General features: G+C 39.3%; 3 protein-coding genes and 4 non-coding genes across 7 annotated transcripts; 5 read left to right on the plus strand and 2 right to left on the minus strand.

The window, feature by feature from the left end:
• The first annotated feature begins 348 nt into the window (after window positions 1-348).
• Window positions 349-3,451, plus strand: myl12.2 (myosin, light chain 12, genome duplicate 2). The gene is made up of 4 exons (XM_006792176.3): window positions 349-477; window positions 2,217-2,424; window positions 2,597-2,758; window positions 2,926-3,451. The coding sequence occupies exons 2-4, from the start codon at window positions 2,241-2,243 to the stop codon at window positions 3,096-3,098; spliced, it is 519 nt and encodes a 172-aa protein (XP_006792239.1). The 5' UTR covers window positions 349-477; window positions 2,217-2,240; the 3' UTR covers window positions 3,099-3,451.
• Window positions 3,452-4,063: 612 nt separating this feature from the next.
• Window positions 4,064-6,185, minus strand: bag1 (BAG cochaperone 1). The gene is made up of 7 exons (XM_006792175.3): window positions 6,074-6,185; window positions 5,319-5,447; window positions 5,143-5,225; window positions 4,943-5,056; window positions 4,720-4,827; window positions 4,561-4,623; window positions 4,064-4,461 (listed from the first exon to the last, which is right to left on the minus strand). Exons 1-7 carry the CDS (start codon window positions 6,108-6,110, stop codon window positions 4,372-4,374), a joined length of 624 nt encoding a protein of 207 aa, XP_006792238.1. The 5' UTR covers window positions 6,111-6,185; the 3' UTR covers window positions 4,064-4,371.
• A 1,279-nt stretch (window positions 6,186-7,464) lies between these two features.
• Window positions 7,465-7,556, plus strand: trnar-ucu (transfer RNA arginine (anticodon UCU)). Its single transcript is given in 2 exon segments — window positions 7,465-7,501; window positions 7,521-7,556. It is a non-coding gene; the product is annotated as a tRNA-Arg (tRNA).
• Window positions 7,557-9,774: 2,218 nt separating this feature from the next.
• chmp5a (charged multivesicular body protein 5a) lies at window positions 9,775-20,290 on the minus strand. Its single transcript, XM_006792174.3, has 8 exons — window positions 20,119-20,290; window positions 19,659-19,763; window positions 19,523-19,569; window positions 17,276-17,369; window positions 16,940-17,011; window positions 15,233-15,341; window positions 10,559-10,674; window positions 9,775-10,244 (listed from the first exon to the last, which is right to left on the minus strand). The coding sequence occupies exons 1-8, from the start codon at window positions 20,185-20,187 to the stop codon at window positions 10,194-10,196; spliced, it is 663 nt and encodes a 220-aa protein (XP_006792237.1). The 5' UTR covers window positions 20,188-20,290; the 3' UTR covers window positions 9,775-10,193.
• Window positions 12,923-13,014, plus strand: trnar-ucu (transfer RNA arginine (anticodon UCU)). Its single transcript is given in 2 exon segments — window positions 12,923-12,959; window positions 12,979-13,014. It is a non-coding gene; the product is annotated as a tRNA-Arg (tRNA).
• Window positions 13,117-13,208, plus strand: trnar-ucu (transfer RNA arginine (anticodon UCU)). Its single transcript is given in 2 exon segments — window positions 13,117-13,153; window positions 13,173-13,208. It is a non-coding gene; the product is annotated as a tRNA-Arg (tRNA).
• Window positions 13,695-13,786, plus strand: trnar-ucu (transfer RNA arginine (anticodon UCU)). The gene is given in 2 exon segments: window positions 13,695-13,731; window positions 13,751-13,786. It is a non-coding gene; the product is annotated as a tRNA-Arg (tRNA).
• Window positions 20,291-21,633: the final 1,343 nt, after the last annotated feature.

The raw sequence follows: 21,633 nt of genomic DNA on the forward strand, positions 1-21,633 counted from the left end.
CGATCCATTATTATTCCGCTGCGCAAAAAAATATTTAGTGGTTCAACTTCCTTATTAAATATTGAAGACAAAGACTCATTAACCATTTCGGCTAATTCAAACAAACGTCTTGGACATGCAAGTAATTGCTGCCACCTAGTGGTGACATATGTTGACTACATTATTAGTCGTCTGGACAAATAAAAAACATGATTCAATTAAGGCTGTACTTATAATCGTATCAGTGTATAAATCATAGATTTATTATTACCACAAGCAGTACGTAGGTCATTTCATCCAAAACAAGAAGAGGAGAGGGACGTAAACAAACCCAAGGCGTGGAATATTCCAGACTGTTGGTTTCTTCCAACTTCACTCTCATTGGTCAGTTTAGGCAAGAGGAAATAAAACATTGATGTTCCTCTTCATCAGCTTGTGGATGCTGTGGTAGCTGTGTGTGCAGCTTTTTGGGCCTAGAAATTATACGTTTTTTCTAAGGTAGGCGATATATTTTATGTTTATGAAGCTGCAGAGTTTGAGGACTGAGGACTCGTTTTTTTCTTGTGAATAAATCTCTGCTAGCTTGCTAAGGCTAGCCTGGTCAGTCAGTTATTTAGGTCAGCAAGGCTGGCAAAGCTGGCAAATAATTAAGGGGTTTTCTTCGCATTTTGTGTGATTCCTGCAATACGCTATGTAGTGCGTGTGTGCTACAGCTCAAATATGAGTGATGTAAACAACATGTCAATACCTATATTTGCGTTATTGTTATGTTGTTGCGTGACAGGTGAGCATAATTTGAAATTATATTGATCTAATAACATAAATATTCAGTAAACAAATGACAACTTAAGTGCTTTTGTATCACAAAACAAGTACCGAGTGCATATATCCGTTGTAAGTGATCACTGAGCTAAACTCGTCAGACTCTTTAGTTAGGTTCACCCATTACTGGATTGGACCCCTTTTGTCATAATTCGTTTAAATCTTCAAGGCATAAATTGAATAAGATGCTTACAGAATTTCTCAGGTATGCTGGTCCATATAGACAGGATGTCATCACAAATTTTTTTCTGGTGCACATCCATGATGTCAAAACAAAGACAAAAAAAGATCGGAAGATGGGAAACTGTGTTGGTAAAGGAGTGGACCCGATCAGCAACAATAGATCGGGTGTGGCTTTTAAATGAAGCTCAGGTAGTACTAAGGAGCCCAAAGTGTGCCAAGAAAATATCCACCACACCAATACACTGCGACCATCAGCCTGAGCTGTTGATACAAGGCAGGATAGATCCATGTTTGTTAATGTCAAATTCTGACCCTGCCATTTAAAAGCCACGGCAGAAAACTAGACTCATCAGAAAAGGGAAGATTTTTCCAGTCTTCTAGAGTTTTAGTGAGTCAGTGTGTTGTGACCTGTTCAGGAGTGGCACTAGAAGTCCAGTCTTCTTCTGCTGTAGTCAATCTGCTTCAAGGTTCAATGCATTGTGTGTTCACAGATTATTTTGGTTGTAACAAGTGGATATTTTAGTTACCGCTGTTTCCCTTTGAACTTGAAGCAGTCTGTCCATTCTCCTGTGACCTGTGAGCCAATAACAAGGCATTTTCACCCAAAGAACTGCTGCTCACTGGATATTTTCTCTTTTTCAGAGTGTTCTCTGTAAACCACAGAAATGGTTGTGTGGGGAAAATCCGAGTACATCATCCCATCTGGCACCAATGTCACAATGCCCACCCCCATGCTCAGTTTGAACTATATTTGACATTCCTAACCAAGTCTGCTTTGTTAAGAGACTGCACTGAGTTGGTGGCACATGATGTTCTGGTTGACTACATACTTGTGTTAATGTAAAGTTGTACCTAACAAAGTGGCCACTGAGTGTATAATATTTAGCTGCTTTTTTTTTTAAAAAAAAAAGGTAAATTAGGAGGCTATATGACAATGTGATAGTAGTGTCAACCAAATTGGCTGAAAATTGAATTACCAACATCTTGTAACCATGTTAGTAAGTTTACATTAGTATTAAATGCATTGCCTGAACTCACCTACATTAACCTTCCAGTTCATAGCTTGCACAGTCAATAATCTAAAGACACTTAATAGCCAGTGTAACCAAGGAACTTTGGCCAGATGGAGAGCATCAGTAATGAAGTCAAGATAAGAAAAAAATGTGAATGAATCTTTAATTTGAACGTGTTGCTTGATCCAAGCTGACAACTTTCATGTTCCTGTATTACAGGAGAGGGACTAACAACCTGCCAACATGTCTAGCAAAAGGGCCAAGGGAAAGAACACCAAAAAGCGTCCTCAGCGTGCCACCTCCAATGTGTTTGCCATGTTTGATCAGTCTCAAATCCAGGAGTTCAAAGAGGCTTTCAACATGATCGATCAAAACAGGGATGGCTTCATCGACAAAGAAGACCTTCATGACATGCTGGCCTCATTAGGTAAACTTGATTTATTTATACATATTTAGTTAGTGATAACGTCTTATGGAGTGAAAACTGCATTATTTGGGGCTCATATTCAGAAGTTAAAAGATTTCAATCTTTTTCTAAAAACAAACCATTAAATGTGGTTAGCAGGTTAGAGTCACTCTGACCTTGAGCTTTTTCCCAGGTAAGAACCCCACAGATGAGTACCTGGAGGCCATGATGAATGAAGCACCTGGCCCAATCAACTTCACCATGTTCCTGACGATGTTCGGAGAGAAGCTGAACGGCACAGATCCAGAGGAAGTGATCCGTAACGCTTTCGCCTGTTTCGACGAGGAGGGCACAGGTGAGCTGATGTGTTCAACTGTTTAAGTTTCGCATCTTATTATGTGAATTTGTCTCAGACTGTGGCATGTAGAGACATTGTTTTGTAGTAAGTGCTTGATTTGAAGATATCTGCTCAGTGCTAACATCAGGAAGCACCTGCAAGAGTGAAACTGTTTCTTCACACAGGTGTGATTCAGGAGGAGTGCCTGCGGGAGCTGCTCACCACTATGGGTGACAGGTTTACAGATGAAGAAGTGGACGAGCTCTTCCGCGAGGCGCCCATTGATAAAAAAGGAAATTTCAACTATGTAGCATTCACACGTATTCTGAAACACGGTGCAAAGGATAAGGATGACTAATGAGTTCATTCTTTACTCCATGTCTATGTTTAATGAGTTTCCATTCAAGTTAGGAAAGCTATGTCCTGTAATTTGGCTCATGACAAAGCTTTACTGTGGTCTACTTTACTGAAGCTCATTTGTTTAAGCTGCTTTTTGGACCTCTGGGTCCCTCCAACCAATCCTACTTTGAAAGCTTGTTTGCACATCTGTGATAACACTACTAGGGGGTCTCTATAAGCTAGTGGAGATGTATTAAAAAGACCCCCATGGATAAAGCTGGAAATAAACTGACACCAGATGTCTGTTATTGCAAATGAATCAGCTGTATTTTATAGAATAAGCGTGGAGATTAAAATGTATTCTGAGAAGAATCACCAGTGCTCTTTATTTTTTTTAAAGTTTTATTTTAAAACCGAAGAATTCGATGTGATGCATCAGTCTTAGCACAAGATTCAAAGATACATGAACACTCAGGATCAGCCACTGGATTTATTAAAGGTGCTTGATTTCTTAAGATTCTTGATGTTGAATATAGTACATGCGATTGCGATATATGGACACTCCTGCAGTACTAACCTTTTCTTCTTTTTTTTTACTTGTATGAGCTAGGGCTGGAGAAGGTGGTAAGATATAATTTTGTTATTGCTCTGGGCCAATCAGTTTAAAACCCAAATAAATTTCATGGGGGTGGGAGGCAGGGTACGCCTTATACAAGGTCGCTAGTTGATTGCTTGTTCTCAAAAGACAGCATGGCAGGTAAAATCCAGGGAACAGTGACCCATTCAGACCCATAAGGGCAATAAATGTTTATCACACAACATAATAACCCTCTTGTGGCCCAATGGGAACAATCCACTATCCTGAGTGGATATTGCTTTTTGGAACTTCCCCAATTAAACAGTGTCTATATATTTCTGATCATAAATCATTCACTGCAGCTTGTGCACAATGAGGAACAAAACTCATTATGTTTTTAGACATACGGGGCATTTTAAGATATTTGGCATTGACAACTCTTTTAGCTAATTAAAATGGCATCTGATCCATTTCCTGCAAGTTCATGGTTAAAGTTTCTCAGTCGGACTTTGTATCTGTCTTGAACCAGGAGGATTTGCTTGTGTTAAGTATCTATCCAACATCGTTCCTGATAACCAGCATCCTTCTTTCCACTTCATTATTTGCTTCACACCAGCAATAAATAAACCAGGATCTGCTTCACACGTGAAGCTTTCTGCACACTTTGTCATTGCTCACAGAGCAATGTATAGAATAAGTGACAAAAGAGACTGCACTATTCTGCCAAAGCCAGGTTTTTTGACTGGATCTTTGATAGATGGTCTGATATACAAGCCTCGATTTTGTCGCATTGGGCGAGGAAATCCTGTGGACATATGGTAAAGATCAGACTTATTTTGATTCTCAATAGTTTTCAAATAAAGCATGATTGTTTTGTCAGAGAGAAAAATAACCAAACACTAACCTGCACTGTTTTTACAAGTCCTTTTTTCTTCATTCTGCAGTCATTGAAATTTTCTGGAACACTCTGTTAAAAGAGGAGCAATTTGATGGTTTGCTATACATGACACACACGATTAAAGCAGACACTCAAAATAGAGGCTTCCGCTTAAAATAGCATTACCATAGCATCTATCTCCTCCAAGATCTTCATGAACTGCTCAGCTGCTATTTTTACTCTGTGGTCTAGTTTACCCAAGGCCTCTGCCTGGAGGTCTTTGGCAAGAAATCCCTGTGATAGGATAGGGGTGACAGTAATACATTAGAAGATGGGACAAAAGAGTCGTGTGTAATATTTATTTATTTTCTTATATATTATCAAAAAACAAAAAGACATGATTGCTTACATTTTTCAGTCCAGTCAACTCCCCGTCTACCTTCTCCAGCTTCTTGGCCATCTGCTCCACACATTTCTCAATGTCTTTGAGTTTCCTCAGTTCAGCTTCTTCCTCTGGGCTGTTCTGTTTAGAGATTATCATTAGTGTTTTGCAAATGCACATATTCAGGCACGCACCAGAGATGTAGCACATGTATAAATGTGCTTTACCCTCTTTCCAATCATCATGAGTTTGCAGCCTTCTTTTATTCCATAGCTGGAAAGGCTCTCTTCCATGTCTTTCAGTGACTTCCCTAAAATAGAAAAAAAAAAAGACAACTTTAAAACCAGATATATGACATTAGGCCTCATTTGAGTGTGTAAAAAAAAGAAGACTAAAAGTCTACCTTTAAAGATAAGTTTCTGAGAGGCAGGTGGGACTCCCGTGGCTTGAGCGAGAGCATCTGACAGGTCTTTAACAGTGGGTCCTTTTCCATCCTCATGTCCTGTTAGCGTGATGCTGTGCTTAGAGGATCCTGAAATAGGAAAATAAATAAATATTACACAGCTCTCAAGCTATTAAGGATTGAGAGTTATCATTGTCACCCTTTTGTCTTGTATCGGTGTTATTCAGAAAGTAAATGTCACCTACCAGGATTAAAAAACAATAATAAAAAAAGTCTTTAAAAGTATTTGCACCCATCCAATTACAGAACATGCGGCATATCTCAGAAACTATCGCGCACGTTTGGTTCAGTTTTTAACGATGGGTTGCAAAATTTTGTTTCACTGTCGTGTGAGGAAAAATAATTACAAAACATTTAACAAGCGATTGGCAACAATACAATTTCTCTCAGCAGCCCTCCTGTTTCCTAAATGTGCTGTAACATGTCTTCAAACAAAACTAATTACAACAGCTACACAATTCTTCATAAACGTGTTTAATAAATGCTGATATTTACAGTAGTTTATATATTTGATTTGTTATTGAAGAACAACACATAACCAGCGGGATCTAAGTTAAAGCTACATAACCACACAGTCTTTGGAGAAGAGCTACAGAAGCTGAGCCGTTTCTAGCTAGCTTTAGCCACAACGAAACCCAATTTTTACTTATATTTTGTGGTGATTATGGTGTAGTTTAAAGCCGAAATCTTATTACCGTATGCGACTGTCATAGTTATCGTTTGCTCCGACATTTTGCTTTCCGGCGTCCTTTAATCACAACATCAAACGCAAAGCTAACTGTTGCTTATTGCTAACTACTTCCGGTGTTACAGTTTAACTGGTGATAGCGTTAAGTGGTGTTATTCTATATGTTCCTCTCGCAGAAAATCCACGAAAAATAGCCCAGGGCTACCAGTGTGTGTAATGTTTGACTGGATTAAAAATGTGGCTTACCAAAAGTATTTTATATGTAATAAGTTAATTAACAATAAATAAATAAAATCACCAGTTCATGCAGATACACACGCACATTGCTGTTCTAAATACATCTTTGGGGATCTGCCCGGGGTCATCAGGGATTTGGGGTTTTTCAATATCCTACACCCTCTCTCAGGTGACCAAGGCAAGATTATCTGCTAAAAAAAATGATTTCTGATATTTAAATTGTTGGCCTATAATCCATTCATGAGAGACATATCTCAAACACGTCTCTCATCAATGGTATCAAGTAATTTTGAGCCTGAAAGAACATTCCTGTCACAACAAAGAAGCTGTAAGTCACTTTTACATATCATTATTTATGCTGGAATAAAGTGTAATTGAGACTCCTAAATGTCTTTTTCAAGAGAAATATGGCCAAGAGTGCATCAGAAATAAATTGGATTAATTATATTTTACCACACAGAGTAGATACAACAATGAGAATATCTTGATGCATGCTCAATCATCCAGGTAGGTAAATCCCCAAAAGCTTTTCAGTGGGAGAGCCGTTTCGTCACTCTAGCCCATTGTTCCTTCAGTGGTGCTAGTTTCAGTCATTATGCAAATGTGCTGTTTATAAGATTGGGGAAACCTAAAGTCAGCTGAGATTGAAGAAGTCACTTGGATGAGCGACCTTACAAAACTTTGGTCATTCAAAACTTTTACAACAAGAGGTGTCAATGTATGTGACGAATCTACGACTAGACACATCTGGACCTACTACTTTTGTGGTTCTTCACCGATCAGCACGACCACCAGTTAAGCTTAAACACCGGAAGTACCCCTTTTTTTCTTTTCTTTCACTTTTTTTAAATGCAATTTTACTTATTTATTATTGTATTTATTATTTAATTTTATCTGACTTTTTATTTATTTACTTGTTTAAAAAAGCGGAACAGCAAATACAAACACAACAGCTGCACACAAAAGTGATAAAACGCTAGCCGAAGTCTACAGCGCAACTTGATTTCTTATAACACTTCGATGAAACTCTGCTGACAGACGTAAATACATTTAGCTTAAGTGTGTAGAGTTTTCCTACAGTAAAACTTTTAAAGTCTGTATAATTAATGTCTGTATGTATGACGTGTCAGGTCATGTTGCGCCAAAGGTGCTTTCCTAACTGGCTCTGTGGCGCAATGGATAGCGCATTGGACTTCTAGTCAAGCACTTGAGAGGTGATTCAAAGGTTGTGGGTTCGAGTCCCACCAGAGTCGCATTTTTAACCTGACCATCTGTCCTCCGAATCATCTCAATACCGTTACTAGTCTAAGTCACGGTTACTCGTTAATTGCTGATATCGTGGTTACATGATGCTCCTGAATATGTCTTTGGTTATGTGCGCAGCTCATCGGTGCTTTCGTGTCTTTCACATTATCTCATCCCCGTCTACCACAGCTGAGGATCAAGGGCTAAAATAAATATTTACGCTCTTTAAACTGTAAATGACCTGCTAACTTATAATCTGTGAAACATATCTCAGACATGTCTCTTAAGAATATTTAAAATCATTTTGAGCCAAAAGAACGTTAGGTAGAAGCAGCAATCACTTTTACTTAGGTAGGTAAAAAGTGTCATTGAGATTAAAAAACGTGATGACAGACGTGGCCAGTGGGGGAGCAGACATTGCAACAATTATAACATTACAAGTCTATAATGATTTTTTACATGGCCAAAATAGGTCTGAATTCATGATGTTAAAGAACACAAAACAGATAAAACGAAGAGTCGTGATATATTTAGCTGTTTCGTAAATGTAGTTTCTGTATCAGCGCTAACAAAGTTTTTAAGGTTGTAGGTTCGTGTCCCACAGAGCGCATGTGTAACTCGATTGCTGGTAATACCAGGCTGTTTCCAAATCACTTCAATAATGTCCTTATAAGTGAAGAACAGTTACTTGTTAACTGTGAGTAAAAGATTTTTTGTACCAGGGTGAAAAGTGCCTTTGTAAGGCACTTTTAGGGATTTGCTTGAAGTGCTGAGGTTTAAAGTAACTATATAAGATATTTACAATTCAAGTCGATTTAGTTTTATTTACACATCACTAAACCCAAACAACAGTCGCCTCAAGGCGCTTTATATTGTAAGATAGATCCAATAATACAAACATTCACTGGTCACTTATGTGGTATATATTAGGTATATTAGGCCATTGTTTGTGAATGCAAATATGTAGTCAGCCAATCAAATGGCAGTAATGCGAAAAATGGCCTCAATCTAAAAATGAAAAAGACTTAACTCTGAAACACAATTGGAAACATAAATACATTTTGGACCTTTAACTGTAATTTCTATTTACATGACAGTTTGGGCAGAACTTTTCCCATAATTTGAATTTTTTATTTTTTTTTTTCTACAATTTAAGCCCAAAGAGTTGTGCTGACACATTTGCTTCATTACATTACATTGTACAGCAGATTTTCTTTATCATGGAAAGAAAAAACAAAACACATTGTTGAAACTGCACTTCTTATACTGAGATATCTCAGAGTAGTTTAAGTAGTGCACTTAAACTACTTTATACCGAGAGAAAGGGGCGTTTCACTGGTATGGCCCTACTTAAGTGAATTTGAATGTGGTATGTTGTTGCTGCCAGACGGGCTAGTATGAGTATTTCAGAAACTGTTGATCCACTGGGATTTCTCCACACAACCATCTCTAGGGTTTATAGAGAATGGTTCAAAAAAGAGAAAACATCCAGTGAGCGACAATTCTCCAGGTGGAAATGACTCAGTGATGCCAGAGGTCAGAGGAGAATGGCCACACTGATCATAGCATGGCAACAGAAAAAATGAAAGGTCCACTTCTTGCCATCCAGGTATGGCCAAGAGCTCTCAAGCCTGAAGCAGATGGGTTACAATAACAGAACACCACACTTGGTACCATTCCATGTCACCTAAGAACAGGAAACTGAAGCTACAAAAATCTCTGATCAAAAATGAGAGAAGAAGTTTGCAAAACAGGATCAGAATTTGGTGTAAACAACATAAATGCGTGGATCCACCATGCCTGATTCAAAAGACCAGGCTGCTGCTTGTGGTGTAATAACATGAAGGATATTTTCTTGACACACTTATCGTTTAAACACCTCAGCCTATCTGAGTATTGTTGCTGACCAAATCCGTCCCTTTATGACCACACCCACAGGAAAGCATCCATCCTTTGATGGCTGTTTCTCACAAATCATCTCAAACTAGTTTCCTGAACATGACAGCAAGTTCGCTGTACTCAAATGGACTCCAGATGTGGTGGAGCAGGAGATTCACATCATGGTTGAATCACATCTTTGAGGAATGTTTCCAGCACCTTGTTGAATCTATGCAATGGAGAATTAAAACAGGCTGATGGCAACGTGGTACTAGCAATGTCTACTTAAGAGCTAAAAACAAGATAGAGGAGGATGAACAAATACGCCATAAATTAAAAACTCACAGCTGATTTAAAACAAACATTTTTATTTTGCATGTTTCAAATAACCCTGCAGATATTTTAAACAGCCCAAGTGTGAATAACCTCCACTTTTGAGAATGCAGACACGATCTTAGTGACTAAAAATCACACAAAATTAATAACAAACAGAAATAAATAAACACTAAGGAACACTAATGAACGACACAGACAAGCTGTTGATGATGAAAGGAAGAGAAGATGAAGGGAATTATGTTTAAAAAAAAAAGGTTTAGTATGTTACAAGGCCACATGCCAGCACGGTAGAAGTAACGATACACAACCTGAAACCAGAACAGCCTCCAAATCGTAGTGTTCTCACGTCAAATGGTTTTGCATGTATAAATGTTACTCTACATATAAAAGTGTTTTCAGTTCGAGTGCAGCTGTTTTTATTTGCTTCTTGTTTATGTGGCAGGAATCTGAGGGAGGCCGAACTCATCCACGAGCACACCATCCTGAACACAAAAGAAGAAAAAAACATCAGCCATGAGCAAAACACTTACATTTCAAGTGTTATTCACTTAGCAGGTTTGTGTTTAAACAATAGAGTTTTGCACATTATAGCTAATCTACCAAACACATACACAGGATTAGACACTGGCACCAGAATTCGTGGCAGGTTTAATAGTTTGCTTACATACACAGTCACACCCCAAAGTTCCATTTTGAAGTAGGAAAAATTCTTTATGATTACTTTTTATTTTACTTTCATGTATTTTCCACAACCCTGCCCTTCATGTCATGAAAACTGAGCTCTGTAGACTGTCACCTTATTTGTCTTGCTGTCACTGGGGATTCCTTCAGGGATAGACGGGGCAGCTGAGGCCTCATCCAGGTAGGAGGTGTCATCATCCAGCAGCAGCTCATCACCCAGTGCATCCAGCTCTGAAACCACAGTGGTACTGTCACTGTAATACTCCAGATCATTGCTCAAATTACACACTAGCAAAGAGGTCTTAGCTCCAATAAAAAGAGATCCGAGCTGTCCTGGAAGCTCTGCATCGTGGATGCTGAAATCTGAGAAAGAGCCCCAGGAGGCAAAGAAGGCAGAGAACGAGTGTGATATGAAACAGAATTCAAACAACAGTGCCAGTGTATCTCCTGAAAAAGAGATTGTATGTGCCTAAATACAGGATCATAAAATATTGCCTTCCCAGAAAGTAACTAAAAGGCATTTTAAATAGGTTCTAGCAACCCTCAAGCGGAAGGAGTTGAATGAATGGGACAATAGAGGAACCCATGGATCCAGAAAGTGCAGACTTTGTTCCCTCTTTTTTCCTTTATATAAGGGAAACTCAGTCCACAGAAGCTCCTCAGATTAACAGAGGAGTCAGATTTCACAACAAGTGACACAGGACAACCCTTCACATATGGCGCAATGGATCGCACATTGGACTTCTAAGCATACACTTAGTGATTCAAAGGTTGTGGGTTCAAGTCCCACGAAAGTTGAATCTTTAACTTTTCCTCACTATAGAAGTTAGATGCATCTAACGAAAAGGCATTTTAGTTACTGGGTTAAGCCTCAAATAACAAGTCTGCATAGACAAAGCATGTCTATGCAATAGCTAGCACTTTTAGTAGATTTTTAAATTACTTTAGTCACTATTTACCACATTTTTAATGGACGGATCACATCTGACAAAAAATGGCACAGGGCATCCTCTCGCCCCTGGCAATGGACAGTGCATTGAACTTCTAAGCATACACTTCAGGAGGGATTCAAAGGTTGTGGGTTGGAGTCCCACCAAAGTCAACACTTTTAACCTCTTTTTAATGTAAGAGTTATGTAATTCTTAAGAACGGAACTACAAGGCAACTTCTAACTCAAATAAGAAGTCCTCATCACTATACATGGAAGCTAATAACTTAGCATTGAGGTTTGGGATTTTAGCATACAAGAAGGGATTTCCACTCTCCAGTTGCTTAAAAACCAAATAAGAGATAAGACAGTTTACATGTATATGTTTACATGGGTGCTTGTATCTGGTTGACTGTATCTCTCTGATAAACTGGTGACAGATCCGAGGTGTACCCTGTGTCTTCCCCTATCACAGCTGGGCTAAGTTCTAGCAACAATCCAGAAAGTCTAGACTATATTCAATCTTTTTTTTATAAGGGAAAATTATGGAGGAGCTGCTTCAAATTGACAGAGGAATTAGATTTAAGAACATATGACACAGCACAGCCTTTCACATCTGGCTCTGTGGTGCAATGGACAGCACATTGGACTTCTAAACAAGCACTTCAGGAGTGATTCAAAGGTTTTGGGTTTGAGTCCCACCAGAGTTGAACGTTTAAATTCTTAATGTAGAAGTTACATGCATCATCAGAAAGTAGTATTGGCTTTTTAGGCCTAATATAAGTAGTCTGCATATATAAGGTGTGTCATTGACAAGCCAACACTTTTAGTAGATATTTACATTACATTAGTCACTATTTCATTAGCGTATTAGAAGCATTGAAGCATGAAAATGAACCAAATAGCAGGTTGTTGATACAAACTTGGGTAGATAGATCATGATGTGCATAAACATGCATCAAATGCTTGAAACGGCATGCACCAAATTGTCTAACTTCCTAGAAATAGTAGAAGAAGAAACTGTGTTTTTTGATGGAAATAAATGCCACTGTCTGGATTTCTCAGAATCTTCCAACTGGTGTGTTTACATGAAGCATTTTTCTTGAGGTTGGGCTTTTAAATCGGTTACTGTAGTCCATGTGAAGATTGCTATTGTTATTTCATAGTAAAAAGGCTCTGAGTTCCACTCCAGCCTGTGGCCTTTCTGTGAGGAGCGCTCCCTGTGTCAGCGTGGGTTCTACCACAGTCGCAAGTCGCACATGGGGTGACAGATTGGTGACCTGTTGCTGACCAGGGGTAGAGCCTGCCTCTCACCCTATGACAGCTGGATTAGGCACCAGTGCCCCCAGCGACCCTGAATCCGATAAATAGAAGAAGTTGGATGGATGGCTGACAACTATGGAGGAATCAATGGATCTTCAAAGTCCAGATTTCCCTTTATTTAAGGGAAACTCAGTCCATAGGAGCCACTTCAACATACATTTTAACATACCACTTTTTTAAACGGTCAAATCACATCTGACAAAAAGTAAAACAGGAAAAACAACATCTGGCTCTGTGGCGCAATGGATAGCGCATTGGACTTCTAAGCAAGCACTTCAGCAGTGATTCAAAGGTTGTGGGTTCGAGTCCCACCAGAGTCAAACCTTTAACTTCTTAATGTAGAAGCTACATGTTTCTTTGTAATGTTAAAGTCATGTACATCTTAATACTGAATCTACTACACAGGACAAAGCCACACATCTGGCTCTGTAGCGCAATGGATAGTGCGTTGGACTTCTAAGCAAGCACTTCAGCAGTGATTCAAAGGTTGTGGGTTCAAGTCCCACCAGAGTCTAACCCTTAACTTCCTAATGTAGAAGGTACATGTGTTTTCTTAATGTTAAAGTCATGTACATCTTAATACTGAAACTACAAGAAAAATTTCTGTCTCAAATGACAAATCTGTATAGACACCACTATCCATGGAAGCTAATCACTCTGTGATGTCATCACATAATCTGAGACTTTAGCATCCAAGAGGGAATTTCCACTCTCCAGAACCAAAAATAAGAGATGACTGTGGGATTACCTGGAGCATCCAGGTATTCTGCAAGTTAGGTTAATTAGTGTAAAAGGTTAATTGCATTTCTGTGATAGACTGGTGAGAGAGAAAAGGAAGAAGCTGGATGGACGTGTGAAAACAGAGAAGGCATTCATGGATCCAGAAAGTCCAGACTTTGTTCCATCATTATTCCTTTATTCAAGAGAAACTCTGAACACAGAAGCTGCTTCAAATTCACAGAGGAATCTGATTTGTCAACAAGGACAAGGTCACACATCTGGCTCTGTGGCGCAATGGATAGCGCATTGGACTTCTAAGCATACACTTAAGGAGCGATTCAAAGGTTGTGGGTTCGAGTCCCACTAGAGTCAAAAGTTTAACTTTTCCTCACTATGGAAGTTAGATGGATCTAGAGAGTTGACATCTCTGTGGTGTAGTGCAGTGGCAGGGTGGTTAGCATCATTGTCTAATACCACAAATGTCCTGTGATAAACTGGTAACATATCCAGGATATACCCTGCCTCTTGCCATATAACAGCTGGGCTGGGCTTATAGTGTCTTGGTGGTTAGCATCATTGCATCACAGCAAGAGGGTCCTGGGTTTGAATCAGCTGGCCTTCCTGTATGGAGTTTGCATGTTCTCTGGATGGATGCTGATACCATAGGGAATGGCTATATTTTCATTACATGGCTATATTTGAAGTTCGTCGCTCTAGCTATAGGTAATACATCAGTCTGTTCCACAAAAACGAAACAAAAAAATGTTTGGTCACAATGGCTCCACCCACAAAATATGTCACTGGACATATTTATGTGTCACAACCAGAGATGGGCAGTAAGGCGTTACAAGTAACGCGTTACTGTAATCCGATTATTTTTTTCAAGTAACGAGTAAAGTAAGGGATTACTATTGCAAAAAAGGTAATTAGATTACTGTTACTTTCCCATAAGCACGCTGCGTTACTGCGTTACTAAAACCATGATTTTAGTAACGCAGAGAGTATGAGCGTGCAGCGTTTAAAGCGTGGAAGTACTGACCTTACTTTGAGTTTGATTCCGTAAAATGTGACAAAAACATTAGCGTCCGCTGTTCACTGCGTGGGAAGAAAACTTCTTTTTACAGCGAAAAAACCCCTAAACCTCCGAGCAAGCACTGAGTACGCTGCAACGTAATGGGAAATTCACAGACAAACTCGCGGATTCTTCCACTGACTGCTGCGGCACACCTGCACCAGGGCAAACATCCGCCTGCTATACAGGTGAAAATAGAGCAACAGGACTGCTGAGTCTTTGATTTTATTTATTTTCTGCTGTTTCACTTGCATTTATTTGAAAGAGTGAGTGTAAACACAAAAAATATTTTATTTTATGTGCTGGAATTTGCAGAAAATAGGTTTAAATGTTAAACAAATTTCTTCCAGTCAGAGAATGTTGCATATAATTAAATTTTTGCTTGATGCATAAAGTTAAAAGATTAAAACTAATAAAACAAGTTTTAAAAAGAGACTTTTCCATTTGATTACATTTCGTATGATGGATTATGCAGAAAAAGTAGAATTGGGCTGAAAGATCTATCACTTTATTACCTATTCAGGTTGTAAATCATGTTTTTAAAAAGTAACTAAGTAATTAATTACTTTTGAAAATAAGTAATCACTAAAGTAACGGGATTACTTTTGGGGGGGGGGGGGGGGGGGGATCAGTAATTAGTTACTGATTACTTTTTTCAGGTAACTTGACCAACACTGGTCACAACACTGCGACTGTTCACTTTAATGCACCCTAAATGAAAAACTGCCAACAAAATGTACATTTACCTGCTTCAAGATCCTCCTCGTCGATGTCTGGAGTGCCATAGCTGCGGCTCAGGGCTTCTTGCACCTCATTGGCTTCATCCATCATGTCCTCCAGCTGGTCCTGTAAATCCTGGAAGTCCAAATACTTGTGTTCACTTTTAATGCCTCAATTGTGAGATTTTAACTTTTATCCAGCATGTAAAATCATCATTTTAATTTCATCAGTTTTTAATCGACTGCTACACAAATAGGAAGAGAGAATCACATAACAGCAGGGGGCACTGAAAATAAATGAGACCTACTAAGTGTGTTGATTAGAACTCATTTAAACAAAACTATTAACCCATTTTGTTACTGCAGGGTTCTGAAATCAGAGCAAGTTTAATTATACAGTAAGAGCTGATAAATTGCTGAATCTGGCTGCTACTAAGAGTACAGTGTAAGTGTTGCAGAAATGTGATGTAATGTGAGGTGACTTTTCTTACAATTGATGCTTCACATACAGTAAGCAATTCTCCTGGCCTCAAGTATCTCCCCATTTTGGGCTAATGACTGCATTCATAGTTTAGACCAGTGGTTCCCAAACCTTTTTTGCTAGGCCCCCCTTTGTTTTACAAGAAAAATGTTGCCCCCCCGCGAACGCACACATTCCTCCAACCACACACGCCCATATTTTGCTCCATTACCGTTTATTTCACACCTCAAACATTTAGTAAACAATTAAGCAAATACAAGTAATCTGCAATAAATGACAGGTAGTAATAAAATAAACGACTAACTCTTTTACGCTATGTCCACGCCTACACGGGTATTTTTGAAAGCACAGCTGTTTCGTCCACATGTAAACGGCGTTTTTAAATGACAGAAAACTGAGATTTTTTAAAACTCCTTTTTTGCGTTTACGTGTGGACGAGGAATACAGAGTTCGTCACGCAACGTCAAAGGTATGTGCCTTTTTTCACGTCACGCTGTGCGCCACGTTATTGTTTACATGAGATGAATTGCAGAATGGCAGATAGAGACGAAATACTGTTAATCATCTGCAGGTTTTACACGCTTACATACACACACGCAGTTACTGTCCCTCCATTTAGAAAGGCAGAGGCGTCACGGTGTGATTATTTTACGTGTAGTTGTTTTTTTCCTGTGTAATAATATTCAACATTGCTATCAATACATTTTTAAAAAAATGCCTCTCTGTACAAAATGGGTTGAAAAACATAAACAACTGTGGGATACTGTTTGTCCGTGATTTGAACCGGGGGACAAATCATGGCAGGATCAGCCTGATATTATTTGTATCTCGCTGTAACTTTACTGTATAAACTCCTGTAATCTCCAAAATGTCAGGAGTAGTTAATCCTTACAACAAGTGTTTGTGAACTAAAAATCAAGAAGGTAGGATCCTGTTTGTCCGTGATTTGAACAGCCCAGCGCTGCTCCCGACAAAGGGAAAACCAATTCTGCAGGGAGACCTACCTCAGCACTTGTGCAGGTGAAACCAAAGGGAAGATATACTTCACCATATTTTCTAGTCTTTGGCTTAGAATGAAGTTGGTTTGGAAACATATTCAGCTATGCTTCATCTCTTGCTTTGCGTTTGTGTGGGCGCCCCGTGCTAGCAGTGTCCAAGCGTTTTGTTTTTTTTCCCCTTTTCATACCACACCCCCCCTGCAATGGCTCTGCAGGGTCCCACACTTTGGGAAGCTCTGGTTTAGACAAACATACATCAATTTGATCAAGTCTGACGTCCTTGTAGGCCTTTTTCATATCCTTGGCACCAATCTTCATGGCCTCCACCTGGGGACAAAAAATACATGTGGATTTAGTCGCTGACAACATTTTCTCATCAGGTACAGACAATCTGAACACATCCACTACCACAACCAGGGAACTTTCTAATGAGATTTTTTTTAATGAATGGACAAAATCAAAAGCTTAGCGATACAATATAGTATGTCAGAAATCTATTTGTTTGGTACGTATGAAAGCTGTGATTTGGAAAAAAGTGCTTAACAGCAACTAAAAAGTTGGAGTCTTGGAGTCATGCTGTGTGACTCTTACTGTTGTTTTGGTGTCCTTTAATGTCTGGATCGTGTAGTTTGCCTGCTCCATGTTAAAGGATTGTTGAGCCAGCTGCTCCCTTTGACCTTCATACCTATGTAAAAACAATACAGATGCTTTAATACATTTGAGTCTTTACATACATTATTACACTCCTATGTTATAGTAAAATCAAGAGCTTTTCACACCCCAGCCGTCTGCAAAGGGTTGGTGTGACAGAGTAGGGTGAGATAGTCGGCTGCAAACTGCCCCAGTGCGAGCTGGAGGTCGTCGCTTGATAAAGACAACAGAACCACATCATCTGCAAAAAGGATAGATTGCATCTGCAGATGGACCTAATGCCCTTGACCTCTTAGCTGCACCAAGAAATTTTGTTTGTGAAAGTTATGAACAAAACTGGTGACAAAGGACAAAACTGGCCAAGTGAAACACCACTGGGAAAAAGTCTGCCTTAATGGAAGCAATGTGACCAAGCTGCCACAATAATCAAATAAGCTGCTGCTTTTTGCAGATAATTTGGTTCTGTTAGTTTCATCGAATGACGATCTTCAGCTTGCTTACACTCTTTGTTGCATTCAGTGTTAGCAAGCTTGTTTGCTTTGAGGTACTGTGGCGGTGAGCCTGATTGTTTAATATGACATGTGAGCTGTTATGAAATTTTGCAGCTCCAATTAGAGAGCCAAAAATATTTAGCCCTAGGTTTGACATCTATGATGTTAATAATCACCAGTTACAGCCCTAAACAAAGCAGTTTTTATTATTACGATAGATATATGACACAATAATTCCTGTGTGAGACATTTAAATAGTTGACTTCATTTGTCTCTCCACATTTGCCTGATTTAGTTCACTTGCTCACTCCTTATATAAGAACTCACTTTTACTACCTCCTCACGATGCTTTGGGTTGGCAGATCTGGTAGGAGGAGAGTCGTGTTTTGTTTTCTTTCAGATTCAACACTTCATGCATTGATGTATTCGTCTTTACCTGTAAGGGCTTCTTCTTCTTTCAGATGCTCCCTTTAGCGGATCATCTGCCTCTATCTCACCCTACTTTGTCACACCAACCCTTTGCAGGTCCTCTTTCATTAAATCTATAAACCTCTGTGGTTGTCCTGTTTAACTCCTGCCTGGCAGCTCCATATTCAACATCCTTCGTCCAATATATTCAACTGGACCTCCTTTGAGAAAAGGACACTAGAGAAGGACACTAAAAAAACTGCTGGACATTATAGACAATGCTGGGCATCCTCTGCACACGGCCATAAACAACCAGAAGAGTCTGTTCAGTGACAGGTTGCTTCTCCCAAAGACAAGAACCAACAGACTTAAAAACTCCTTTGTCCCACACGCCATCAAACTGTTTAACTCCTCTCTGGTGGGGAGAGGGAGGGGAAACAGGAGGACAAAGGAGGGGGGAACAACTAAGCTGTAGTGCCTCTTCACTTCACTGTGCAATACCTTTTGTGCAATACTTTTGTTAATAGTCAACGGTGCAATAGACCTCAATACTTGAAATGTGCAATTCACTTGTATTTTTATTTTTTATTTTATTCCTATTTATTCTATTTATCCCCTTCGTATATTTTATTTATATATGTCTCTGTATTTATATATGTGTGTGTATATATATAATATTCTGCTCACGCTCTGTAACTTCTGTTGGTGCTGTGCTTTTGGAAACCAAATTTCCCAGAGGAACCCACCCGAGGGATTAATAAAGTTTTATCTTATCTTATCTCTTATCTTATCTTATCTTTGGACATCACCCAACTATTGCAACCTTGACGCTTTAATTTTACCTCCAAACTGCTCAACCTGAGCTGTCCCTGTGGTTACTTCCAATACAAACCCTCAAAATCTTTAACTCTGCCACCTCCAGCTTGACCTCCTGTGCCACGATCTCCAAACCACACATCATAGCGGGTCTTACAACCATCTTATAAACATTCCCTTTCACTATTACTGCTATCTTTCTGTCACAAATCAGCACCTGCAATTCAATGAAATCACATGGTGAAATAAACCTTTGTTTAGATTATTTTAGTTTACAGGCTTAATTTTTTGTTCAACCTAATCTCCAAAATATTAACATATTAAAACTTTCCTCTTATTTGCCAACATCCACACTATGTCTATCCATCTATCCATCTATCTACCTATATATGTGTGTGTGTGTATCAGAGAGGCTATCGCGCTCACATCTTTGAGATAAAGCATACAGATGTTTGCACAGTGAAGGACTCACATTCTCTTCTGCTTCAGGACTCTCATTGCCTTCTGCTTCACCATGTTCTGCAATTGAAAGCAAAAATAAATAAATAACATTGACGTATTTGTTTTCTAGCCTTTTAAACACCCAAAGTTAACAACATGTGTCCTACCTTCGAGGGCCCATCTCTCATCTTTTTCAGCTGATCCTTGTACTTCAAGAGTTCCGCATCTAGCCTGCCAATTTTCTTTTCAATGGACTCAGCCCTCGCATCCACCTGGAGCGAGGAAGAGATCAATTAGAGGTAATGATTTCCAGCGTCCTGGCAGACAAAACACTGTGCTAAAACGCCATGCCTGTATGTGGGTGCATTAGAGGAAAAAAATTAGAGAGGTAAAAGCTTGGAACATAATTGAGAGCTGTGGTTAACAAACACATCCCTACTTCACAGTCCAACCGAGGCTGAGTGTCTTTTATTCCAGCCCAAAGTGCTGATTAACTGTAGCCTCTGAGCTAGTTGGCACGGATGCTGTTTTGACAAGCCTTTTGTAACCATGCTAGCTAAGCACCACTCCGTTAGGTCGCACAATATGGACATAAACAACAAAAGCTCACAGGCTGACAGTACTCACAGTGCCGATACAGTCCGACAGGTTCGCAGGAGGCGCTTTGGGTTTTCCTCGTCCGAATATTCGGTTCATTTTCTAAACGTCAGCCTTTAGCTTACCTTAGAAAACACAAAAAGCATCAAATGCAAAGAGATTTCTTCATTGAAGACACCCGGAAGCAACGGTTCAGACGCAAAATATTTCCATTGGTTGGTGCAAACGCTTGTGACCAATGAGATTTTAGAAGCGCTATTGCCACTTAGCGGTGAGCAGAGGCACTGCAGCTTCCAGGGAGAACCTTTTGTCCCCACAGATTGCATCCACCATCAGGCTTTGTTACTCCCCCACTGCAAATAAAATGGCAACAAATGTAGGTTTTACTTAGATTTTAGATTTTATCTTTTAATCTGGTTCTTTCAAGAGCATGTTATTATTTATTGATTGTAATGTATAATCCCCAAAGACTAAAAACTGCTCTCTACAGAGTAAAATACAGAGTAGTTATAGAAAGGTTGGTACTGCTTTATAATATGGCATCTTTTATTCAGGATTTGTAAGTTGTAAATTTCATTACTAATGCTTTGCATATCTATTCTCAGTGGTACAAGTATTCAGGTCCTGCATTCCAGTCCATGTAGAGAAAAGGTGGAACTCATGCAAATTAATTCCTCCTGGTTCCTGTAATAGTTTTTAGACTTTTACATTTTTAAAAATTATTTCAAAGAATGGGCCATATGTAACTTTTTATAGAGTCATTACTCCAAACAGAGCATCATGCTGGTGCACTTATTAGCAATGCCTACCCAGAGCAAGAATTTGAACCTGCTAGTCAGCTGTAGTCACTGCATGTTTACATTTTCTCCATGTGCCTGAGTGGGTTTTCCTGGGGTGCTCTGGTTTCCCCATACAATACACAGACATGCATGTCAGGTTAACTGGCTGTATAGCTGTGATGGACAGTCCAATCTGTTCCCAGTGTCAGCTGAGGAGGATTAGGGCTTAAAAAGATGAATGGATGAATGGTGACTCCAATGGACAAGGCAAATCTGAGGGATTCTGAGATGTCTTTTCTTTTTTGATTAATTTAATGATTTCCACTCTGGGGTGTCAAACACAATGTGATGGAGGCTAAATGCCGTTTTGGGTCGGCAGGTTTTGAAAAATGTCTCTAGTTATATTTATCATGGATTAGCACGCATGACACTTGCTTTGACATTTTGGCTCCTTCCTTCCTCAAAAACTCCTCCCCAGCACTCCATTTACCTTTCATAACATCCCAACACCAGTCTTCATGTAGTAAGATATCTATATCTATGTCCTCACTGGGTGCCATTTTAAACAGTTGTTAATAGCCTGTTAATATGACATAATTACATATAATCTAATACACATAATTCTGTTTTCCCAGCACTTTCATTTTTAGCATATGACTTATGAGGCAAGCAATGAGTAGGCACCTGTTCAATCCTTATTAGAAGGCAGAGCTTATTACTGAACCTGGCTAAATGTAACGGCTTTCAAATGCACTTGCACCTCGCG

The sequence above is a fragment of the Neolamprologus brichardi genome, chromosome 18, assembly GCF_056152115.1.
Source record: "Neolamprologus brichardi isolate AB-2024 chromosome 18, ASM5615211v1, whole genome shotgun sequence".
NCBI classification, from domain to species: domain Eukaryota; kingdom Metazoa; phylum Chordata; class Actinopteri; order Cichliformes; family Cichlidae; genus Neolamprologus; species Neolamprologus brichardi.